We start from the raw sequence: 25,117 nt of genomic DNA, 5'->3' as shown, positions 1-25,117 counted from the left end.
TATCAACTTTCATTAAAGCAAACACTGTTTTATTTTTAGTTTGAATTCAAAAACTAGTTGTTATTTTACTGTGTATTGTTTTCTCCTGAAATCATTCCTAGTGTTGAGTCGTGTTTATATGTTGCTATTTCTTTTGTCGCGGTGTTTTGTTACAATTTTTGGTCCTAAGCATTTTATAAAAGTTTTTCAAAAGTACAATAGTAATATTTCTGTTGATTCTTTGATCATTCCAAAAATTGAGTAAGGGCTCAAACCTCACTTGTTTTAAAGAAAAGGGTGAAGATTGAAAACAATGGACAGTGAAAGAAATATATTATTGAAGAATCAATAGTAAAAGAAAGATAGTAATTAATGAAGTAGATAAAGAAATTAACAATAGTTAATAAATAGAGGCAACAAACAAGCTTAGATTGTATAAGGGCAATTTATAGGGCAGATGAAAAATTATTCAAATAGATAAATAAAGATAAACAAAATTGACATCGCTACCAAATTAAGGGAAAACAGACAGTTTGTTACAGCAGCATCAATTAGTAAATTAAGTGGAAAAGCGTTGAGAAATAAGAGAATCAAGAAAATAAAATCGAAAAGAAATGGACGATAATAAACAGAAGGCGTGTTAGAGAATCAGTGAAACAAAATAAACAGAATATAGATGGTAGATAGAGAGCCTGGAGCCTATTAGAGGACGGACACCTCAAACCAAAAGCACCAATCGAAGCACGAGAACTTTCAAACGGAGGTACCAATCGAGCAAAAGACAAAGGATTTTGCTCGATAGGCACCTCCGCTTGACAGCTTCCGCGCCTCGATTGGCACTTCAGGCCTGAGACGTCCGTTCTCTAACAAGCTCCAGGCTCTCTAATGGTAGATAAAAACGGAAAGAAGAGAAACCCCGTTGTGCGATGTTTCAGGTACATCCACAGCAGTTGACTCAACATACTGCGAATCAAAACAATACCGTCTACAATCACAAATTACTTCCCTTTCCCACATTGTCGCGCCCCTTTCTTTTAGCCGTCTCGACTTTGACCCGCGGTGGTAAAAGGTTTACGATCCGTTTCCACAGGCCACCAGCTAGGTCATCATGAAAACCAAGCCAACGTGGAGGTAAGAAAATAGGACACTCGCAAGGAACCAGAGCTATACTGTTCTGATCAAGATAATTCGGATGATCTAACAGAACTACGGATGTAGTTAGTTACGCTCCTTCCAGGATGTTCCTTACGTGGACGTCAACCGAAGAGCACGCAACAAGGTCAGTGCCATTGCATGCTCTTAGGTATCAATCCTTGGCCTGCAACAAAAGTGCACCAACTTCAACTGTAAATTCTAAACTTCATATTTTGAAACTTGCTATGTTGTCAATTTTTAGAGCAATTCCAAAATTTGACGTTTAGACCACTTTTCAAAAAAACAGTTTATGTAAATGATTTTTGACACATACCATCCTGCATTTTCGTGAGTCTTTTTGTAACATCTCAAGGCTATTTCCTCAAAAATGCAAAACGAAAAAAATCGTGACATTACCTTAAAATTTAGCTTTTAGGCTTAAAGATTGAAAAATCTCATAAAAGTGGCGTGTATTTTTCTTTCAGTGTATTTTTTTCAGAAAGCTCGTCTTATTCCCTACAAGCTTGTCTTTGAACACTTTTTGATACGATGCAATGGCTTTGCGTTACAGTATTTTTTTAAATTACAAAATACATACATATTTACAAAATCTACGCCCTTCTCAAATGATGTCATTCTCGAGTACAATTGCCTTCATATATACAAAAATGGCTTATATAGGCCCAGCCCAGGATAACATGTCTACAAAGTTTTATTGAAATCGGAGAGTGTCGGGTGCAAAAGTGCCAAAAAAATCCTGATTTGAGCTGGAATTGCTTTGTAGTTTTCGAATTTCAATTATTCTTTTTCAGGAAAAAATGATTTTTACAGCGACTTATCTAACACTACCGAAGTGATGGCTTCACAAACTTATCTACTCCAATTCTGAGTGCAACGACATGTTGTGTTGACCGCGAGGTTAAACGTCACTGAAAAACCATTAACAATGCGGTAATTGAACAGTATTTTTTTCTCAAGAAAATCCGTAACTTTTTAATTTTTACTTTAAAAAATATGAGTAAAAGATATTTTTGATTTCTTTTTCATCATTACATCGATAAAAAACGTGTTCCTCACCGACAGATCAAAACAAGATAGATGAACAAACAACAAAATTGGCTTACACACTGATCAAGAAATACCTCATTTAGTTTGCTAGAAAATTCGGAGAGAAAAAGTGCGACGAGAGTTGAGATAGCTCATTTCGATTTAATGCGAGAGCACCAATATGTAATCACTGATCAACTTCTAACAGCTTAGAATTTTCATTCTCTGAGTGTTTTTAAAATTGCATAATTTATTAAACAACTAGCCATTATTTTGACTACTGATTGGCTCACGAGTCCACGCAACAGATGGGCCTAAAACGATAAAGAAAGGAGAATGGGCAAATTTGTATGGGAGCTGGTCCAAGGATGTACACGAACGGGACCAACTTTTTTCGAATGATCTCACCAAGACATGAAAAAAAGTCGCCGTAACAAGCAAGATGTCGGCGGTTTTTGACCGCGGATCATACCCGCATGGCTTCAGTGAGTATGGTAGACTACTAGGACTCCCTGGAGTTAAGATCTGTGGGTCTACTACCGTAACAAGCAAAATGTTGACCGGTTTTGACAACTGAACATACCCGCATAGCTTCAGTGAGTGTGGTAGACTGCTTTGCTAATGTGTTAGGATGCCCTGGGTCATCCAAGGACTCCCTGGAATTATGATCTGTAGGTCTACGGCTGTTACAAGGACTCCCTGGCATGGATCTTAACTCCAGGGAGTCCTAGGAGAACCCAGGACACTCCAACACATCAGCATAGTAGTCTACCATACTCACTGAAGCCATGCGGGTATGATCCGCGGTCAAAAACCGCCGACATCTTGCTTGTTACGGCGGTAGACTCACCGGTCTTAACTCCAAGGAGTTCTCGGATGACTCTGACCATCCCAATAAGTTGTTACAACATTGCACTGAAGCCTTCCATACTCACTGAAGCAGTCTGGGTAGGACCCGGTTTCAAAACCTTGAAGTTTCGACTTGTTTCTATGGTATGCCTCTTGCACAAACGGTTCAAACGGATAAAAACAAGAGAAATCATGTTTCAATCATGCTAAGACATATCAGAACTCATAGTTTTTGCTGATACGCGTCGAATGAAGTCAAGAAAATTGAAATCCATAATGAAACAGAGATTTTATGAATGATTTTAGAAATAGCAAAAATACGATTTTTTGTACATTTTAACACAAAATGCTCAAACTTCAACAGCATGTAACTTTTGAACCCCGGGGTTTAGAGAGTTGGTCCAGAAGACTTTTTTTCATGTCTCGGTGAGATCTTTCGAAAAAAGTTGGTCCCGTTCGTGTACATCCTTGGACCAAATTTGCCCATTCTCCTTTATCGCCCAAAGCTGTTTATGTTTCGTTTGTGCACACTAATTAAATTAGTATTCACCAATGTTACGGTGATAAAAATGCACTAATTAATGTTTTTTTTCTCTCCTCCCTCTCAAAACGCCATGTTCACAAATCAGCCGCTCCAATCAAAATCACTGTCGGTCTGTCGGACTTGCCGTCACTAATTTGTTACAACCTTGCCGTGTCTGTCTGTGTGTGTGGTGTGTGGCATTTTTGATTGATACATCGCGCGCCGTTTTCTTCTTCTTTCCTCGATACATAATAGACACCGAGCCCACAACCAAAAGCATTATTGCATAAAATCCGCCCGACACCTCACACTACGCTTTTTTTTGTAATTCATCGTCAGTCGCTCATTCATCGGCATTGTAATTAAACTTAAAAACACAAATTGGACCTTTCTCCCAGGCCGATTATTGCCCCCTTTTGTTTGAACAGTAAAAAAATACAAATTATACTTTAATATTAAAAAAAATCTATACTTCTGTTATATAAACTGTTGAAAATTCAAATTACTTTATTTGTAAGCCAATAAATCATAACGAGATTCAAATCAAAACACCCCTAAAGTTAATGTGATAATTTTTCACAGTGCACCACAATAGGGGAGAAGAGGGTGTGGTACCGCGTACTTGGATGAAAGTCTGCCATAAAGCGGCAACAAAACGATCAAACTCGTGTGGTACGAGCGCGCGTGATCCATAACGATCATTATGGCAACAACCCTCAAGATCGCGAGGCAAGAAGTAACAACAAAAAAAAACTCGCGTTTGTTCGCGAGCGATTTGTTAGCTTACCCGCGGCACTTGGCACCGGAGACACGCAAAAGCAACACCAGACACACCCTGAAGACGCCGCCAAAACGGCCACAGACCCCAAGTCGGTGGACTTTGAGGGGGCTTGATTTTGGGAAAAGTTTGTTGTCTATTTTCATTAAAAAAAAATTTAAAAAGCATTTTTAATATTTGAGTAAATTTCACTCAAATCTAAAAAAATGTAATAAATTATTGAATTCAGAATGAAATTTCAGTAACTTTAGTAGGGTTTGCGACGAAATCTGAGTGTGTTTTTTTAGGTTAAGCGTGCAAATAATTTTCCAGATTTCAAACCACCAACCATTAACTGCCACAGTTCATGTTTTGATTGGACTTCTTTTGGGCCTTCCCCAACTCTTTACAGCATTCGTTGTAAAAATAATGAATCACACTCATCAAACTAAAGACGTGCCGCCGTCAAGCTGTAAGGTGTGAGTTTTATGTAAACTGCCACGAAATTGAGATTTTTTAACCCAATTTCTCGATGGGGTCTCCCTCTTATAGCTTTGTGCGAGAAGAAGAAGAAGAGCCCTCTTCTGGTTGATGCCATGATATTAAAGCGGAGCTTTTACAGCGATGATGGCACCGCGCTGAAGATGGCGCTGCACGATGAGAGTTTTAATTGAGTGTGGATAAAATAGAGGTTAAAAGGTGTTTATGAAACGTTGTTTTGATCAATTTTCAATTTTTGATTTGGAGAGATGAAATTTTTGCAAAATTTTAATTAGGAAAAAAATCAATAAAATCACAACATGTTTTGATTAATTTAATTTGTGTTGAGATTTTTAGTAACGGATTATTTTTAAATTATAAAATATAGAAGCATGCCAACAGTTGATAGCTGTCATAAATTCCTGTTTTTTTTTATAAAAAGCTCTTTTTACAAACTAAAAAAAAAATATTTCTTAACAGGAAAAAAGAACTGATTTCAATTTTAATTATATTATTTTTTTTCGTACATTAAAATTGTGAACTTTGTTGAAGACATCAACTGGATCAGAATATCTCTTCTCAAGATAGAAGGATTTTCGGGATCGAGTTGGTGTCTTCAACAAGGTTCGCAATTTCAATGGAAATAGAAGTCTTATCAACCAAAACAATTTGAAATGCGTGTTTCTGCGTTGATAATCATATTTGTTTGAACTTATCAATATTTAGATTTTTTTAATTCCGATTTACAATTTTTTTAATTTTTTTTTTTTTCGTCAAAGCATATATTTTTAAAACTTATGTTTTCAAAACAGTTAAAATTGTGTAAAATGCATTTGGAGAGCAATTCTATGCCAAATAGGGAATCATTGGTACTCGACCCTTTCCGATGACAGTTAAACTTTGTAGACATTTTATCCTAGGCATAATTTAGCCATTTTTGTGTAAACGAAGCCAGTGGAGAATGATATTTGAGAAGGAAGTATTTTTGTATTTCGTAATTTGAATATTGCTGTATTTCGAAGCCGTCGTATCAAAAAGTGGTCAAAGACAAACATGTAGGCCGGGCTATCTGGAAAAATACACTAGAACAAAAAAAAACGCCACATCTATCAGTTTTTTATGATTTTTAAATTTGAATGTGAGTCCACGATTTTTTTCCGTTTAAATTTTTTGTGGAAGTAGTCTTAGACAAAAAATAAATACAAACATCATTTTCTAAAACTGTTGCTAACCGTCCGATCGCGGTCAATTTCACATATAATAGTCACCAAATTGATCATTGTAGAAATTCCAATCCTAGTGAAGATAAAGCGATTTTAAAATGCTGGTTTTAACAGTTTGTTGTGGTTGTTCTATACATAGAAATGGTAAGACTTGATTTTTAATTCTCGTAAATATTTTTATCGGAAAGTTCGTCCAATTTTTCAAAAGTTTGCCTTTGATAGCATTTTAATTGGAGGTAGGGGAGCTGGGGGTAAGACGGCCACCCCACTGATTTAATAAAAGTACTAATGAATATTACTAAAATGTTTAGCAATACTGATCCTCATGCTAAATAATGCATGTGGAGCCACCTTTGCCAAACATATTGTTTGAAATAGTATAAAAATAGCTCACAATAAACAAAAAATTTTGAACTTGAAAGTGGATGTAATTTTCTTGAATTACAACTTACGCATTTTTGTTAGATAACAACATGTTTTCCTGTCTTAAAATACTGTTTCATGTTAAATTGAAGTTTTCCCTAGATTATGTCCCTCGGAAAAGTTTAAAAAATGCGATGAGCTATTTGCAAAAAATGTTTAGGGACCATCCATAAACCACGTGGACACTTTTTTGGGAATCTAACCCCCCCCCCCCTTCGTGGACAATTGTCCATACAAAAAAAATCTTTTTTTTTATGGATCGTAAAAAATCACCATACCCCCCCCCCCCCCCCCAAAGTGTCCACGTGGTTTATGGACGGTCCCTTAAAAAAATAATTTATTTGGGGGCAAGACGGCCACCCGTAATTTGTAAATTTTATTTAATATAGGTTATATTTTTGACGGTTTTTTGACTATTCGGACATATTTGTAGATAAGGAAAAGCATTTTCAATAAAACTATCAATTTTTAATCAAAATGGTTAACACAACATTCTTTACTGTGATATACCAAAACTCATTGAATAGTATGAAATCCTATCAAACTTTTCATAAAAATTGCTAATTTAATAATGTTTAAATAGTTTTGATTTACTTTTTCTAATCGAAATACACAAACTAATTATTTTGGATCAAATTGTGTTTGTTTTGTAGTAAAAATTCAAAGTTTCTCATAAAATGTGGTCGGAATGATATGAAACTCACTGAGCCCAAAATATGATTTTTTTTTAAAATAGCATGTTTCTTCACATTTGAAGATTTTTTCAATAAAAATAGTTATGATGTTCAGAGAAGTCTGTTCAACCAACGATTTCAATTATTTTTTTTTTAATTGCTGAAAAGTATTGAATATTGGTTTTTAGACCAACTATTTTTTGTCGTTTCTATAATGGTAGAACAATATGTACGTAATTTGAGATCAAAATAATCTGTTGTGTAAATTTTATGAGACTTCTCCCTTAAGGTGGCCGTCTTACCCCCAGCTCCCCTATGTGTTTCAAGTTATAAGCTTCATTGCCAAGGTTATTAATCGATAAAATTATCGTCGATAATATTAGCGTCTAACGACAACGATAATCTATCGTTGATAATGTAGTAAGTTTAAAAGTATAAATATTCAAAATATCGGATATTTTGAAAATATACAATTTTTCATAATTCGCAGTTCTCTAGGATTTCGGTCATTCGATTTTTTTTTGTATTTTTTAATCCGACTGAAACTTTTTTGGTGCCTTCGGTATGCCCAAAGAAGCCATTTTGCATCATTAGTTTGTCCATAAAATTTTCCATACAAATTTGGCAGCTGTCCATACGGACTACACTGGGAAAAAATAATACACGGTAAAAAAATTGGTGATTTTTTTATTTAACTTTTTATTACTAAAACTTGATTTGCAAAAAAAAAACTATTTTTAATTTTTTTTATTTTTTGATATGTTTTAGAAGACATAAAATGCCAACTTTTCAGAAATTTCCAGGTTGTGCAAAAAATCATTGACCGAGTTATGAATTTTTTAATCAATACTGATCTTTTCAAAAAATCGAAATTTTGGTCGCAAACATTTTTCAACTTCATTTTTCGATATAAAATCAAATTTGCAATCAAAAAGTACTCTACTGAAATTTTGATAAAGTGCACCGTTTTCAAGTTAAATCCATATTTAGGTGACATTTAGAAAATAGTCGAAGTTTTTCATTTTTTTAAATTAGTGCACATGTTTGCCCACTTTTGACAAAAATATTATTGAAAAGCTGAGAAAATTCTCTATATTTTTCTTATTCGGACTTTGTTGATACGACCTTTAGTTGCTGAGATATTGCAATGCAAAGGTTTAAAAACAGGAAAATTGATGTTTTCTAAGTCTCATCTAAACAGCCCACCGTTTTTCAATGTCGATATCTCAGCAACTAATGGTCCGATTTTCAATGTTAAAATATCAAATATTTGTGAAATTTTCCGATCTTTTCGAAAACAATATTTTCAAAATTTTCAAATCAAGACTAACATTTTAAAAGGGCCAAACATTCAATATTACGTTTTTTTTGCAAATCAAGTTTTAGTGATAAAAAGTTAAATAAAATAATTACCAATTTTTTTTCACCGTGTATTATTTTTTTTCCAGTGTAGTCTGTATCCATACCTACAACTTTGCCGAAGACACCAAATCGATCAAAAAATTCCTTCAAAAGATACAGATTTTTGAATTTTCATACACCATTTTTGTATGGACTGCCGCCAAATTTGTATGGAAAATTATATGAACAAACTAATGATGCAAAATGGCTTCTTTGGGCATACCGAAGGCACCAAAAAAGTTTCAGTCGGATTAAAAAATACAAAAATTAAAATTGAATAAAAAAGACCGATTTCGTAGAGAACTAAAAAGAATAAAAAGACGCGAATCTGTGAATGAAATGCATAAAATGCGTCAAAGTATTCAGTTTTTTTTTAAATGCTAAAAATTTCAAAAATTGCCATATTTTCGAAAATACTCAAATTTTTATAACTTGCAATGTATTTTAAAAAAAAGCATACAAAATTTTGCAAGATTTTTTTAAATAAATATTTGGGAAAAATATGGTGCTTTGCCAACATATTTTTGTCAAATAACTTAATAAAACTTAACTCCGATTTTCAAAACAAAACACTGCCCTTAGGAAAATAAACCTGGTATAAATTTTTGCAAATAGAATTCAACAAAACGTTTCGTAAATCTAAACATTGAATAATACTGTTACTTCACAATGCACCCAACCCCATGAAACATTTCAACCAACCAACTCTACTCACCGACACAACCGCTCAATCTTAAAGTGCCTCACGGCCAGCGTGTGGTCCCAGTTGACCGCCGTCAGCGAGTCGCGCGCTTCCGCCTCGCTAGCCTCCTCGCCCAGTTCGCCCATCAGCGCGGCCACCTGTTGGTCCTGCTGGGCGAGGCGATCCAACCGGCGCTGAATTTGCTGCGACGAGAGCGGGGCCGTCGGCGCTGGCCGCGTTGGCCTCAACAGGTCGTCACTGACTTCGTCGTACAGAACGGGTTGCACGTTGTTGTAGATTTGTTGGCCTCCGGGCGCGGGAACCCGCTCGTAGTAGGAGGCCGGGGTGGCGGCCACCGTGTCGTAGATGTCGCTGCCGATGGTGGAGTACACGTCGTTGCCGTTGTACACGCTGTTGTAGATGTTTTGCGGGGGTGGGTGTTGCTGATTCTGGAGTTGCTGGAGCTGCTGCGCAGCGAGGTTGATGGCGGCCACGTTCGGGGTGGAGCTGTAGAGTCGGGTGTCGTTTTGGATGCGGGAGAGGGGGCGGTTTGAGACCGCGACGTAGTTGTGCGCTACCGCCTTCTGGGGTGATTGACCGGGTGGTGGAAGATTGCCGTAGGTCAACTCGCCGCTGCTGGCCGTGGATGGGGTGTTGCGTTCCATCCACATTTGCGTTACGACACTGTTGGTGTCCACGGTCATCTGCGCGGTGTTGTTTTGCTTCTTGGGCGAGAGCTGCGCGGTGCTTTCGTAGAGACGACGAGGCTGAAAGCTTTCAACCAAGTTGTTGGCGTAGATTTGATGCAAGTTTGCGTTCAAGTTTTTGTCGGAGGCCACCTCCTGGTCGGGCGTGAAAGAACTTGTGCTGTCGTACTTGGACAGCGAGCTCATCAGGCTGGATATGTGATTCACGGTGTCGTCTTTGGAAGTGTGCGCCTTGAAGGCGGCGTAGGCATGGGAGTTGTTCAGCGCGTTTGGCTCGTGCTTGTAGATGTCCTTTTCCAGTTCCGCGAGGAAGGTCTTGTCGAGTTTTTTGGGTGTGACGTTCAGAAGACTCGCCGGTGGAGCAGGTTCGCTGTTGTCCAACGTTAGATTGCTCAAATTGACGTGCAACGAGTCGTTCAAGCCTTGACTCAAGCTTCCATAAGAACTTCCCGAGGTATTCTGTCCCGCCGAACTGCTGTTCATGCTGGCAATCATCGAGCTGGACAGGTCATCCAAATCGCTAACTTTTCCGTAGTTTGAATTGATCTTGGAAACAGCTCCCCTACTTACATTTCCATAAATCGCCATAGACGTCGAAGGGCCAGCAGCGTCCATCTCTTCCAGCGTTTGCTGCCTCTTGATGGAAGCCATCAAATCCCTCGCACTCACCACACTAGAAGGCCCACTCTCGTAATCCGACGTTGCGTTGCTCGCAACGCTAGTCTCCATCTGAAACACCGACCTTGTATCGAACGGATCCGGTTCCCCGTCAACCTCCCCGATGTTCATGGTATTGGTGTACTTTGGAGGCATCTGATACGGCGGAGGTTGCAACCGAGTCGGCACCTGCTGCTGCTGCTCCAAATAACCCACCTGATAGCCGGGATCATCCCCCTCAGTTGGCACTTCAATCGGTTCGTCCAAAATACTCGTAAATTGCATTCCACCGGCAACAGTGCCACCAGCCGTCACCGGAGCTCCAATCGCTCCCGGATCGCCATCCGGCGAGGACAGATCAATCAAGATTCCTTCCGCCGAACCGTGCGGGAGATTCTGCGGTTGAGGAGGTCGCAGCGGACGGTTCTTACCATCCTTCAACATCTGCTGCTGCTGCTGCAGTTTCATCTTGTGATGATTCTCGTTGACCAGTTTGTTGTACGAAAACTGCTTGTGGGCATTGCTCTTGCGTTCCTTCACGTACTGCTCGGAAACGCACTTGCCGCGGCGATCCGCGTTCAGCGTGTCCTTGTTTTTACCTGGAATCAATCGGAAGTCAGTGGTTTCTTAAATAGAGCCTCAAAATGTATCAATTTTACTTCTCAGCTTCACTTCGCCGTTCATCTCTAGCGTGCTCGGGTTACCCCAGGACGTGCCGAACGGGGTGCCGTGGGCCGTATGCCGGAAAGAATCATGCAGAGGTCGGCTGATCGTCCCGGAACCGCCTCGGTTGTGCTTACTGGCGTCCACCACGGCATGTCTGAAACATGAATGAATTTAGTAATTCTTTTGATTTTCGCAAGGCATTTTACGTCAAAAGAACGACGATTTTGTGCATTCTCTTACAATTTTGACAGCCTTCCATACAAAAATGCACTCAGAATATTCAAAAATCGATATCTTTGGATCGGTTGACTGAATGGCTGCATTGTGTCGCTATCTCATCACACGTGCATTTTATGCCAAATTGAGTTAAGAACGCCATTTTGTGAAGCTATCAAACCCTCACCTTTTGACTTTCACAGAACCGCAAAATTTGATTGCATTTCTGAGATATTCAACAAAAACCATAAAAACCATATAACCATCTGATCGTGTTATCGTGTCACACCCTGCAAGTGCGACAACTGACCAAAGGGAATTTAGTCAGAGGACGTTTTGTCACATGTAGTTGCCAAGCTACAGTGTATAATTTTTTTCTTGTAACTTGGGACTCCGGCAACTAAATTCAACCAAACTTTGGGACAATGCACAGAACGGTCAGCCAAACTAATTAACTAAAGTATTTGTTATTGTTTACATTGAGCGCCTTATTAATATTTTTTTTCTTTTGTTCAAGGTAAACGTTAGAACTTGTTTTTTTTAACGAAACGAAAAACGCACATAGCTACATAGAAATTTAATAAATAATCGAGCAGAAAAATAAGCCAAATAAAAAAAATATCTTTTTTTAGAGTTAGTACGCTCCTCCCAAGAAAAGGGGTCAAGATATAGCTCTACTAACAGCAAGAAAAAGTAGAGGGAACGATTTTTTCATGCAGAAAATGAACTTACAAAGTTTCCTTAAAATAAATAAAAAAAAATAATTATCTTAACCCACCATATCATGTTAAATTTTCAATGATTTGACTTAGAACATATTTTTTTTTATTATGTAGTGAGTTTAAGAGATAAATACTCGATTTTTTCCACAAACGACATTAGGCCACTACAAATATTTTTCAAAGTTTATGTTCAAAATTTTAATGAAAATAGAAGTCAAATCAACATAAAACAATCTTAAACGCATTTTTCTGCATTTATAATCATATTTAGCATGTTTGGGCTGGATTAAAAGTATTTTGATTTTTTATGAAATTCCAATGTACAACACAGGACCCGAAAGAATCATAGTTAGAAGGTCCTAAATAAATACAAAAAAAATGTACAGCACCGCAAAAACTTTTTTTTTGCAAAAAAAAAACAAAAAATTTCGTCAATACTTAGGTAGGTATGCATGTTCGCTTTATTGAATATTATTCTAAAATGCCGTAAAAATACCGTATTTTTTGCGAAAAAAAAACTCAAATTTTCTTAATTCGCAATATGTGTATAAAACGTTGCGATTTTTTTGAATGCATTTCCACAAGTTACCGCATTTTTTCGAAAACACTCTAATTTTTAAAATTAGCAGTATGGATATCAAACGAAGCGAAATTTTGCACAAATTTCACCTAATTATATTTCGTTGTACAAAACTCAAATTTTCACAAAAAAGCATATTTTTTAAAAACTGCCTTTCTTTTAAAATTTTAGCATTTTTTTAAAAAAAAACTACGGTTTTGTGAGAGTTTTAGTATTTAACAATAAAAATCCAATAAAGTGAAAAGGCATACAAATTTTACTTAGTTAAATTCCCATATTGCGGATTATAAATGTTAAGTATTTTGAAAAAAATCTGTATTTTGTTAAATTTGTGGAGTATTTAATATTTTTACTTTGAAACTACTATATTATCAAAAAAGAGCTATCTTCATGAAACATTAAATTTCAAAAAAATGTGAATATACAGCAATTCCATTTGAAATGAGCCTAAACCGAAAAAAAAGTTCTCCGATCGGGCTCAAATTTTTTTGAGGGTTCCTAGGCCAAAATAATTAGACCCGTATTTTTTTGTTTGGCCATTAGGGTGACCTACATCGTGCTAGGGTGGTTCGAAAAATGGCAATTTTCGTCATTTTTCGCAAAAACCACTTTTTTCGAAAAATCATATCTCCGCGCCAATTCATCCGATTTTAGCTGTCTTAGACGCAAAAGAAAGGTGATGAGTTTGGCTATTTGAGAAAAATAGTAAGAAGTTCCAAAAATCTAGCTTAACTATTGAAAAAGTCGTATGAAAACTTAAAATGGCGTTTTGACCGTGTCTGGACCAAAGAGCCTATGTCTGAAAATATTTTTATCGGATTCCTCGGAAAATTTCACATAAAATATCAAAAAATTGGCGATGTCGAACCGTACGTTTACAAGATATGATTTTTTGAAAATAAAAACTGAGTTTTTCGACGCGCCACGCGCAAAAACAGGAAAATGACGAAATCGGCAAAATATCAACTTTTTTGACTAAAACTGCGATAACTTAAAAATTTCAGCGATGACCTATACATGTCTGGGTACCAAAAGTTGCGTCTTTCAATTACGAAAATTTTGATACCCAGACATGTATAGGTCATCGCTGAAATTTTTAAGTTATCGCAGTTTTAGTGAAAAAAGTTGATTTTTTGCCGATTTCGTCATTTTCCTGTTTTTGCGCGTGGCGCGTCGAAAAACTCAGTTTTTTATTTTCAAATCATATCTTGTAAACGTACGGTTCGACATCGCCAATTTTTTGATATATTATGTGAAATTTTCCTAGGAATCCGATAAAAATATTTTCAGACATAGACTCTTTGGTCCAGGCACGGTCAAAACGCCAATTTTAGTTTTCATACGACTTTTTCAATAGTTAAGCTAGATTTTTGGAACTTCTTACTATTTTTCTCATCACCTTTCTTTTGCGTCTAAGACAGCTAAAATCGGATGAATTGGCGCGGAGATATGATTTTTCGAAAAAAGTGGTTTTTGCGAAAAATGACGAAAATTGCCATTTTTCGGACCACCCTAGCACGATGTAGGTCACCCTAATGGCCAAACAAAAAAATACGGGTCTAATTATTTTGGCCAAGGAACCCCCAGAAAAAAATTGAGCCCGATCGGAGAACTTTTTTTTTGGTTTAGGCTCTTTTCAAATGGAATTGCTGTATATGAAAATCTTTACATGAAAAGATATTTTCTGATTGATGAATAAAACTTTTATGTAAAATAGTCAGTTTTAATTGTTTTTGCCTTCCTCACGTTACTGAGGAAAGGCTATAAAATCACTCGAAAAATGAACTTCTCAAATAGACCTCCTAGACCCACCTTCATGTATACCTATCGACTCAGAATCAAATTCTGAGCAAATGTCTGTGTGTGTGGTGGGATGTTGATCAAAAAATTGTCACTCGATTATCTCGACATTAGCTGAACCGATTTTGTCCGTTTTGGCCTCATTCGATTCGTCTTGGGGTCCCATAAGTCGCTATTAAAAATTATGCAGTTTAGTTAAGTACTTCAAAAGTTATGCTAAAAAAACGATTTTAACAAAAGTCCGGAAGATTGTAAAAAGGGTGGTTTTTGTAAGAAAACCCGTCATGCTATACATTTTCAGAAAGGTATTTAAAAGACCTTTCCAACGCGTCCAAGATATTGAAGATCTGACAAATCAATCAAAAGTTATAAGCACTTAAGTGTTATTTATATGCTTTTTGGAGGCCGGATCTCAGATACCTTTATGAAAACATTGTCCGGATCTCTCATGCGACCTATCGTTGGATAGGTATTCAAAAGACCTTTCTAACGCGTCCAAAACATTGAAGATCTGACAACCCTATCAGAAGTTATAAGCACTTAAGTGTTATTTACGCACTTTTTGCATCTTGAATAGCACCCTTTAAATGTGAGGAAGGCGCCAACCACCTAAGGGTGGATTAAGTATCGTTTTTTATAATCTATTTACAAGAAATGCATTTTTAAAATATGATTTTTTTAGTACTTGGGACCATCCATAAACCACGTGGACACTTTTTTTTAATGTCAACCCAAAGTAAGAACATAAAAAAATGCGAAAAATTGGTCATGATTTGATTATCCAAAGTTTGTATGAAACTTTGAATTATTGAGGCTGTAGTTGAAATACAGCCTCTGAAAGTTTGATTGAAATTGGAAAAATACAGAGAAAAGTCGATTTGCGGAAACATAGAAAATTATTCAATTACAAAAACTCGTAATCCTTACCTCGGAAACGTCCCAATGTCGAAGGTGCGCTGGTTCTGACCCTTGATGAACTGCAGCTCGGGCCGATCGTCAATCACCGCTATCGAATCACCCTGCTCCAGCACTAACCGGTTCGGCGTGTTGTAGTTCATGACGGCTCGATAAACCGTCGGCGACGTTCCCGACAGGAATTCCCTAAAATTGCAAAACGAATATGTGAAATGTAAACTTTTTCATTAAGATTAATGTAATTACTTGATGGCGGCAAAGGTAGGCCGTTCGGCCGGCGTTTTGTCCCAGCACTGCAACATTAGCTGGTACACATCCGGCGGGCACGCATCCGGATGGTGCAACCGCTCGCCTTCGCGGTCAATCTTCCTCAGAATCTGCGACCCGTTCAACCCCACCCAAGGATCCTCACCGAAGGTGAACATCTCCCACAGCGTCACGGCGAACATCCACGTGTCGGACGCGTGGCTAAACTGCCGATAGCGGAGCGATTCCGGGGCGCACCACGGGAAGGGAACTTTTTTGTGTTCGGTCATGACGTAGCAATCTTCCTGCTGCGGGAGCGCTCGCATGAGGCCAAAGTCGCCGATTTTGATTTTGTTCCCGGCCGCTAGCAGGACGTTTCGACAGGCAAGATCTCGATGGAGGAAGCGTTTACTCTCGAGGTAGGCCATTCCGGTGGACACTTGCACCGCCCAGTTCCAGATGGTTGGCAGCGAGGTGTTTTTACACTGTTTCCTCAAAGTGTCCAGCAACGAGCCGTTGGCGGCCAACTCCGTGACCATCATCATAGGCTGCGACAGCACAACCCCATGCAGTCGTACCAGGTTCGCATGATTCAACGTGTGCATCGCTTGAACCTCCTTGAAAAAGTCCTCAATGACCCCCGGCTGACTCAGCGTGTCCGCCTTCAAGATCTTCACCGCCACCGGAACAATCTGACCCCCCGGTGCCATCCACTCGCCCCTCCTCACCACCCCAAACGACCCGTCCCCGAGCTTAATCGACATCGTCACATCCTTCTCGTGGATCAAACAGGTCAACGCCAGCGCCGAAGGTTCCTCGTTCTCCCTCGGATCCGCCGAGCTCTTCTTCTGTGGCTGCTGCTTCCCCCCTCCAATCAACTTAGACAGGATGTTCCTCCGCCACTGTTGCGCCTTCCGCTTCTTCACAGCCTCCATCAACCGACGAATGCCGGGCTTTCCCAGCCCAATCTTCTCCAAATCGTCCACGTGGACATAGTCAAAGTGCGCCAACCGCGTAATATGCAGCTCGTCCCGAATCCGCGGCAAAAAGTGCTCCAGCTGGACATCCTGCAGCAGCTCCTCCAGCCAGACCGTGTCGGCCGCGTCCAACGACGACATCTTGCTGAAACGAGAAGAAACACACAACCGACCGATGAATATTTGAGCGGAAATTAAGAGTGATAGCGGTGCGGTACAAATTGCTCGAGAAAAGCCGCGCAAAATGCCGAAGGGGAGAGGGGGAAAAAAGGTCAAGGCCTGAGAGTTTGCTCTGCTTCTCGATAAGAGTCTGTTGTGAGACTTGCGCGAGTGGTTCTTAATTAAATTATGCTACAAATGATACCGGAAAGTGTGTGTGTGTGATACCCAGAAGGGTATCGGATCTAAATGGAAAGTTTTGCTTTCTTGCCAGAAGATTGTATCAATATTTTATCAAGCAGTGTTATTTAATAAGAAACTATTCGCAGAAAATCAATCAACTCAAAACATTGACCTTCTTCAAACAACCGTAGAGTAAGTTGACTGAAATCGTGTTCTTTTTGCCCGGAAATAAATATTTACTTGAATTATCTCTTGCTTGATTATATTTGTTTCCTAGGTACTTTACAGAATATTTCTCTGCTAAGTTATCACTGTTTTTCAGTAAAGAGCAATTAAAGGATGTGCAGAAGAACAACCGACAGTAAAACGGATCTTTTTATAACTGGCACTTAGGACGTTTTAATTTATTTTTTTAATGGTCCAAAAAAATGTGTGTCTTTTTGCTTGGAGCGATTAAAAAAACTCTAAAAGCTCTCTCTAAAATTGGCTGATTACCTAATTTTTGAAAATATTACTTTACAAAAACTTTGTAGAGGTCTCGCCCCAAACCTGTATCTTGAAAAAGTGATTCTCTTAAGAGACGTAGCACTTCAGGGTGGATGTGGATCCAGCAAAGGTGGATCACAGCATACCAATAGTTGCTTCTCCGTTATTGACCAGGACCTCCAAAATTTGCTCCACCACTTCGCAACCCTCAAAGGTTCCTATCATGCTGATCAATCACGGCGCCGGCCACGATCAGTTGGTAAGATTATGGGAATGTTAGTCCGATACTTGCATGGTGGAGACCCGGCTGCGTCTCCGGCAAATTATCAGTATCACGTGAGTTTTTAGGGGGTTAGTAAGATGGGTATGTGGTCAGGATTCATTATGGTAGGTGATGCGACCATGAGCAATATTTTATCGGTTGAAATTTTTGAAAATCTGAGGCAGCCGTTTTTTAATCGAACGCGTGCCAAACGAGCAGTAATGCTATGGGAAGGACTTTTTAGTAGGATTTTACAATATAATAAATTATTGATAACGCGTGCTTTCATTTAAAAAAATACTACATAAAAGTCAGTGGCCTCTTCAATAAATCGGATAGCTTGATTAGTTAATACCAAAACTGGAATACAATATTGATTTCAGAGAATCAAAAAAAAAAATAAAATAAGGAACAAACTCAGGACGCCACACGAACATATAATAAAGGAAGGACTGAAAAGGGACCACCGAAAACACGATCGATCTTGCGAAGCAACCGCGTGGCTCCACTGCCTACAATCGACTCCCAATTCAGGGTGGAGGTGGATTCACAAAAAAAGAGTTGAAAAAATGCTACAATCAAAAAGTCCTCGCAAAAATTCAACGTCATTTGTGACATATCCATTCAGTAGGCAATGTTGGCTATCTTCGGCAAAGTTGGCGTTATTCAATAAAAAATAAACTCTAAAAAGTATCAGTCTGCCTGTGTGGATCAATCGGACCGCGCACTGGACTCACAATCCAGAGGTCGCTGGTTCGAATCCCGAGGCGGACGCAAAAAATTCTAAGTGTAAAATATAGGTATTCGGTGCCCTCTCCCCGTGCCATACCTTCACACTTAGGAGACCCGGGAGGCGGAGTCTTGTCGCAAAAAGAACGATACACACCTGTGGATCCGTTGACGAAACCGCAAGGTTTAAGAGGGCCACATTATAAGGTGTTACGTCGATTCCGTTCCTAAAAAGTATCAATTTTATCACTATTTCTTTCACAACAAAAAAAATCGAAATAAGTTGATCGATAATAGGTAAAGATTTTATTACAGTACTTGTTGGGTAACTAGGCTGAGAACGTAACGAAACATGATTCGAATTCCCGGACGCTTCGAAACCCGGACACCTCATCTTGTTTCATCAATTATTTGGATATAAGTTCGCATTATGAATGTCAAAACTGTGTTATTTGATGAATTCTAACATCAACTTTCATTTAAAGTTTGTTTGAACGTTGTAGTTAATGTCAAAACAGTCAAATATATTAAAATTATAAGATTACCAAAAATGCGAATCATTTCACGTGAAATAATTCATAGGCGTCCGAAGCACCGGGAAGGCAAAGCAGAAATTCATGGTTTTGATTTCCTTAAATTCTAGCAAATTTTTATATAAAATATCGATTGTTTTGATGTTAACAGCTTATTTGAGACCTAAAGAATGCCATTCACTAACATTTCAGTCCAAATTTGTGCGATTAATTAGCAAAACGAGTGTCCGGAATTCGAAGCAAAAGTGTCCGGATTTCGAATCAGCTTTTACCAGTGTCCGGGATTCGAAGCACAACAAGTCATTTTAATTTTCAAATTCTGATGAAAAATTGTTAGAAAATACATATTTTGCATGCATTCTCTTAAAACTGACTGTTAATACTACATCCTGATGATATTTCTTCATTTCCAACTTATTACATGATTTTTGTCAGCTATAACGAAAACGATATCATGACGTTATAGCCCAGTCACCGAACGCGGTTCGAAGACTGGGCTTATCGAAAAATGACGAGGAGAATATCGATGCATCATATTATCTCAACAGAAAATAAAAATGAAAGTAACTCAAAAATATGTCCAGAGCATATCCTTTAAATTTCGTTTTGAGTTTAACTTAAAATTTCATGAATACATAAAAAATAAATTTATTTGTTTAAATTTATTTTTAACATTCATTTTACATTCACTGACATTCATTTTGCTTTGTTATTATTTTGTTGACGTTTGTCTGGTTTTAAATGGCCAACACTTATTTTCAAAAGCAAATTAAATTTTCAATAGAAAACTTAAAAGTTCAGTAGCTTTTAACATTTTTCCCATTTTTTTTAAATTTGGATTAAACTTTGTGCATTAATAAGCGATTTAATATTATTGATTTCACCATAACATTTTGGGAGCTGTTCATAATAAAGCGCAATGAAAATGTGTGAAAATCTGTACCTTAAGAAGGGATTTTTTGATTGAGTTAATGTCTCGGTACCATCCTCAACCCCATTTATTGACATTTATATTGGAAAACGGTCAAGCAAACGCATGGAAAAATACAAAAAAAGGAAAAAAACAATTTTGAAAACGTTAACAACATTGAAACAAAACATAAGTAAATCCAAAAGCCTAAGAATTAGGAATTACAACAATTAAAAACTTTGATAATAAACACATTTTGGTGAATTTAGTCAAAGTAAATTAAATTAATTAGCTGAAATCAACTAATTAACTATGTTAAGATAAGGAAAAATTGGTCCTAACAACACAAACATAAATTAACAAAAACCCAGAATTATCAGAAATAAGCTCCCGTATTATGACATTTAAATGCCATAATCGCACCCAAATTAAATCTAACGTCGCACCGTTTTATCGGCCGGTAGCATAATCTGGATCATCATTAAAAATATAAACACACCAGTTGTGCCATAAATGATAGCACAAGCTTAGCTATAAACTACAAAGAAGATTCACGCGGTAATTATAGACTCGAAACACGCGAGGAGAGAGAAAAAAAAGCGAAAAGGCGAAAGAAGTGCAATGAATGGAAAAACAAAAGGTGAACGGAAAAATTGCCTGATGGACGCCGTCGATAGAAGAGGTGCACCAACAGATATAATTTGATAAACAGTGGGAAGCTAAGGGAAAGGTATTTCAAGGCGGAATTGAACGGAAAAGAAGGTGCAAGAAACTGTCATAAATTGCTCGATAGGAAGTGAATGTTTGCCGCTGCAAACGGACAATGCAACAATTGCAGAAAAGGGGAAAAGAGTGCAAATCGACAAATAATTGTTTGGAGCTTCACTTTATGACGTGAAGCCATAATTAAAAATAATGTCTTACTAACGTTATTACAGCAACTTGCAGTGGTGATCTTTTGAATGATATACCATATATGTATGGTGCTGTTCATAAGTATAGATTCGTCCTTGTACACCCCCCCCCTCCACTAATTGAGCAATTTTTCTTCTCAACTACACGTATACAGAAACGATACGCACCGATGATTCCATTCCGGCATTCTGACCGCTACCGGAGACTTGATAGAAGTGGATGGTTAATGTTAAATTTAGTCTTTCTTAGACTTTTTTTTCAGAAATCGAAAGAGTAATTTGTCATCACTCCCAAGTCACAATTATGACAAACTAGCACAAGTGCAATATCCTGTTCTCCTCTACAACAACAACAAAACCCGTACATCAACTTGGCCGGGCACAATTATCCAACAGCAGAGCAATACATTGAAGTCACGTGCTCCGTCGAATTGAGGAGTCGCGCGCCGCGCCGGGGACCGGTTATGAACGTCAATTCTATATAATCGAGCAGACCCGTGTGTGTTCCTTTCACGCTTCGGGCGTCCACAACAAAAAAGTTGGTATTGGTGACAGCGTTTTTTTATGATCTGTCTTCTATCCTGTCCTGGTTGATGTTTAACTTTCAAGGTAAATTATCTTACTTCAGGGTTTTTGGTATTTACCGGAAATCTGGTTTGGTTGATTCGGGATAACCCAGAAATAAATTTCAAAGTTGTGGGTCTTAAACGGGAAAAAATCCTATTTTCTTATTAGACCTTTATCGCCTAAGGTTGAATCCTCAAAATACGTATTTTATTGAATTTTATTTTTTTATATGTTTTAAGGGACCTCTTGCACTAGAGTTAATGATAATGCACAGGGTTGTTAAAATATCAAAATATCAGCTCTCAGCAACTACAATTATCTCGCCTGAATATTCATGCCTCAAATACAACTGCTCTTCTCTCTTCATTGAAACTCTCAGCGCCGAACATAGCCGAACACGTTTTCGTGTTTACCCACTCGCGATTGACATTTTCCTTTTCTCTCTCATTCTCGCTTCCACGAACATCCTACCGGAGCAGCGTTTAACCACAAAAGCCGCCACAAAACCAATTTTGCAAACGCAGTTTAACGGGACGTCATGCGTGGTCGGCTCCTAATCGCCATCTCGCGTTCCCTCATTGCAGTTTTCGGAGAGATTGAGAGACTCAGCGGTGAGAGCGCATAGTCGAGGAAAAGGGAAGGAGTGATAGAGAGAGAATGGCATCGCTGGGAATCACGAGACATAAGAAGAGATCTCACAAGCTATAGTGACGGCCGCTATACTCTCGGATATTTTTGGTGCAGAGATAATCTATTGATAGCTTTTCTATCACTCTTTTGCAACACTGATAATGCATAATCTGCTAGCGGAGATATGATGTTTTGATTCTAGCCCAACGTTTAAAATGTCAAAAATAAGTGTTTTATTTTCTTTCAAAAAGTTATTCTAGTTATATTTTTTAAATATTTTGTTTTATTGAAAGAGCAGAAAATCGAACCAACAGTTTCCGGGATACCGTGAAAAACTCTTTTTTCACTCAATTTAATCTTTAAGAGGCTGAATCATATCAGTCCAATCAACAAAGTCAAAATGGGAAATTATCTCAGCTTTGCCGAAAACACCAAATCTATCAAAATCCCTACTCAAGATACAGATTTTCGAATATTCACATGCCCATTTGTATGATCGGCCCGCAAAATTTTATAAAAAAAATTGATGGTGCAAAATGGCTTCTAGTAGCATAGGGACAAAGATTCATTCAAGTAAAATAATAAAAATAAAAAGGAAACTCGCTTCGAAAGTTCGGTTTTTTAACAGAACCGGCTCAAGATGGCATGACTTTCGTTACAGTCCAGACTCTATTATCTGAAGCCTCGATTATCCGAAGTTTGATTATCCGAAGGTTTGTATGGGACTTCGGATAATCAAATCACGAACAAAAAAAAAATCGTATTTTTTGATTTTCTTGTTTTTAACATAAAATTTGAGTTCTACAACCACATTTTAGTCCAATTTGAGTTGGTGATTGCCTTTTAAAAAATAAAATGCATTTTTTCAATATTGCATCACCGCCATTTTGGCTGCCATCTTGGATTTAAAAAATCTAAATAATTTTAGCATAGTGCTCAACAATCCAAAATTATTATTATTATTGTTCAACTTTCAAGACAACAAAATTTTTTTTTTCGTGATTCGATTATCCGAAGTTTCGATTGTCCGAAGTGAAATTTTCCGAGGCCTTCGGATAATCGAGTCTGGACTGTTTAGATATAATTTATTGAATCCAAAAAAAATGTGGGCCTAAATTGGTTTTGAGTGTTGACAATGCAATTTCAAATATTTCAATGCTTATAAAAATTAATCCCAAACGTAAATGATTTTTTAAACAACATGAAAAAAAAACTTTTAACTTTACAACCGATTGTACATTAAAGCATTACCGGAATGCAAATTTGAGCCTTTCAAATTGCATAATTTGTAAAATATTTCCAAAAATCTACTGAATAGTTTAGAGATTTTGGAAAAAAAAATAAATCCTTTTGTCCGATTAAACTTTAGCGTTTATAGATTTTATCGATTAAATCAGAATGTAGGAAAGAGTTCACAGAATGTTTTCTCCAAATAAAATATCAGCATTAGTTCAATTCTTGCAGAAATAAACGCAATTTTAAAATTAAAAGATTTAAGTTTGGATGCCATTCAATTACTCGAATGTTTAGGTTCGAGTAGAAATCTTGACATAGAGACCGCCAAGACCTATGGTTTTCAAGGACATCTTCTCGTTTTCAGTTTTAATTTTTTTTTATCAAATAATTTGTAAAAGTCCAATGTGAAATAACTTATAAAATCATACGATTCTTTAAAAAAACCTTATCATCCAAATTTTGAAAAAGAGCGAAAGAGCCGTTCAAAGAGCGACTCTTTTTTATGAGCGAACGAAAATGAGCGGCTCCTAAAAAAGAGCGGTTTCCCTTTGGTCAGTCGTCGCACTTACATCAATTTTCAGGTAGTGACAAGATAGCATGGCAAAATTGAAACTAATTTTATATGTAAAGTGACAAAAATGCACGGAGTTTTTTTTCGGATTTAGTTGAATATCTCAGGATTGAAAGCATTGTTAGCTGCACAAAATGGCGTTCTTAACTCAATTTAGCCCAAAATGCACGTGCGACAAGTTAGCACGACGGCGACGAAGTGTGAAATTCTTCACCCTAGTCCACGTGGTTTATGGATGACCTCATGACCGGATTAATGCTTTAAAATTGCTGTTTATTTTCAATTGTGATCTTTTCATATAACAATCCAGTTAGTGTGTCTTCAGTTCGATTTATTCGGCACTCTACTAAACTCTTTCGTGGGGGGCTGCTTACGCAATAGAAAGCATCCACCGCACGTTACAAAGTCGGAAAATCGGTGCCAGAGAAAATAAATCACATAGTTTTGCGGTCCCGTAGGGATACATAACTAAAACCTCGTCTTGCGGCAGATGATGCCGTGGTCGTGGAAATCGATAAATACGAAACTCTCAATCTCAAACGGAGAAGGAAACCAAATGTGGAGCAATTTTTTGCTGTTGGTTTACATTTAGTACGTAACAAATTGGTTGAATTAAGATGATTCGCAGCAGCGAAAAAAACACTTCTGCTAAACTAAACTATAAATTCAATCGGCAATCCATCTTCAAGTTGGACCGGAGAGAGGAAACCCATCAAGTGTTGGGTTTCACGGACGGAGCCGGCCAACGTGACGACAGTTTCCGGTCTGGCCGTTTGAACGCAACGCAATGCAATGTGCAATGTGTAACACATATAGTTAACATGGGCTCGTCATTTCTCATCTCAAATTCCTTTCCTGCTGGCGTTGGCGTTCAGCTGGTATGATCTTTTTACATTGTGTTCATTTTGTATTGGCGCCAACTTGATTAATGCGCCTAGCAGATAGAAAGCATTCCCACGGTTTAGTAGCTAAAAGTTATTACAACTTACGCAAAGGTCATCTTCTAATGGCTAAACCAAACCTCATTACCGCATACCAATGACGCAGCTGACAACCGAGTGATGATGAAATTTAGCGCTGGCCAAGATCGATGACGCTTTAGGAGACCACCGTTGGTCACTTGTTGAAGCGTCATAATGTAAAATTGTCACGCGCGCGTCCACTCGAACTTGTCCAGCAGTCGGGCTCTGAGTTTAGTCGGAGTCACACTCAGTCCAGACGAAATAAAGCAGACCATCGGACATTGGTGTTTTCTTACATGAGGAAAGACTATGTAATC

General features: G+C 37.9%; 1 protein-coding gene across 1 annotated transcript in view; it reads right to left on the bottom strand.

The window, feature by feature from the left end:
* LOC120412716 (activated Cdc42 kinase Ack) overlaps window positions 1–25,117 on the bottom strand; it is a 37,744-nt gene that overhangs the window by 4,915 nt on the left and 7,712 nt on the right. The window contains exons 2-5 of the mRNA XM_039573300.2: window positions 15,682–16,803; window positions 15,448–15,621; window positions 11,196–11,356; window positions 9,206–11,135 (exon numbers count right to left, since the gene is read on the bottom strand). Coding sequence (XP_039429234.1) covers window positions 9,206–11,135; window positions 11,196–11,356; window positions 15,448–15,621; window positions 15,682–16,799 — 3,383 coding nt within the window. The 5' untranslated portion in view covers window positions 16,800–16,803. The remainder of the gene's footprint in view (window positions 1–9,205; window positions 11,136–11,195; window positions 11,357–15,447; window positions 15,622–15,681; window positions 16,804–25,117) is intronic.

This window comes from Culex pipiens, chromosome 2 (assembly GCF_016801865.2).
Source record: "Culex pipiens pallens isolate TS chromosome 2, TS_CPP_V2, whole genome shotgun sequence".
Taxonomy (NCBI): domain Eukaryota; kingdom Metazoa; phylum Arthropoda; class Insecta; order Diptera; family Culicidae; genus Culex; species Culex pipiens.
The sequence above is the reverse complement of the archived record's forward strand: the minus strand, read 5'-3'. Positions and strand labels throughout refer to the sequence as shown.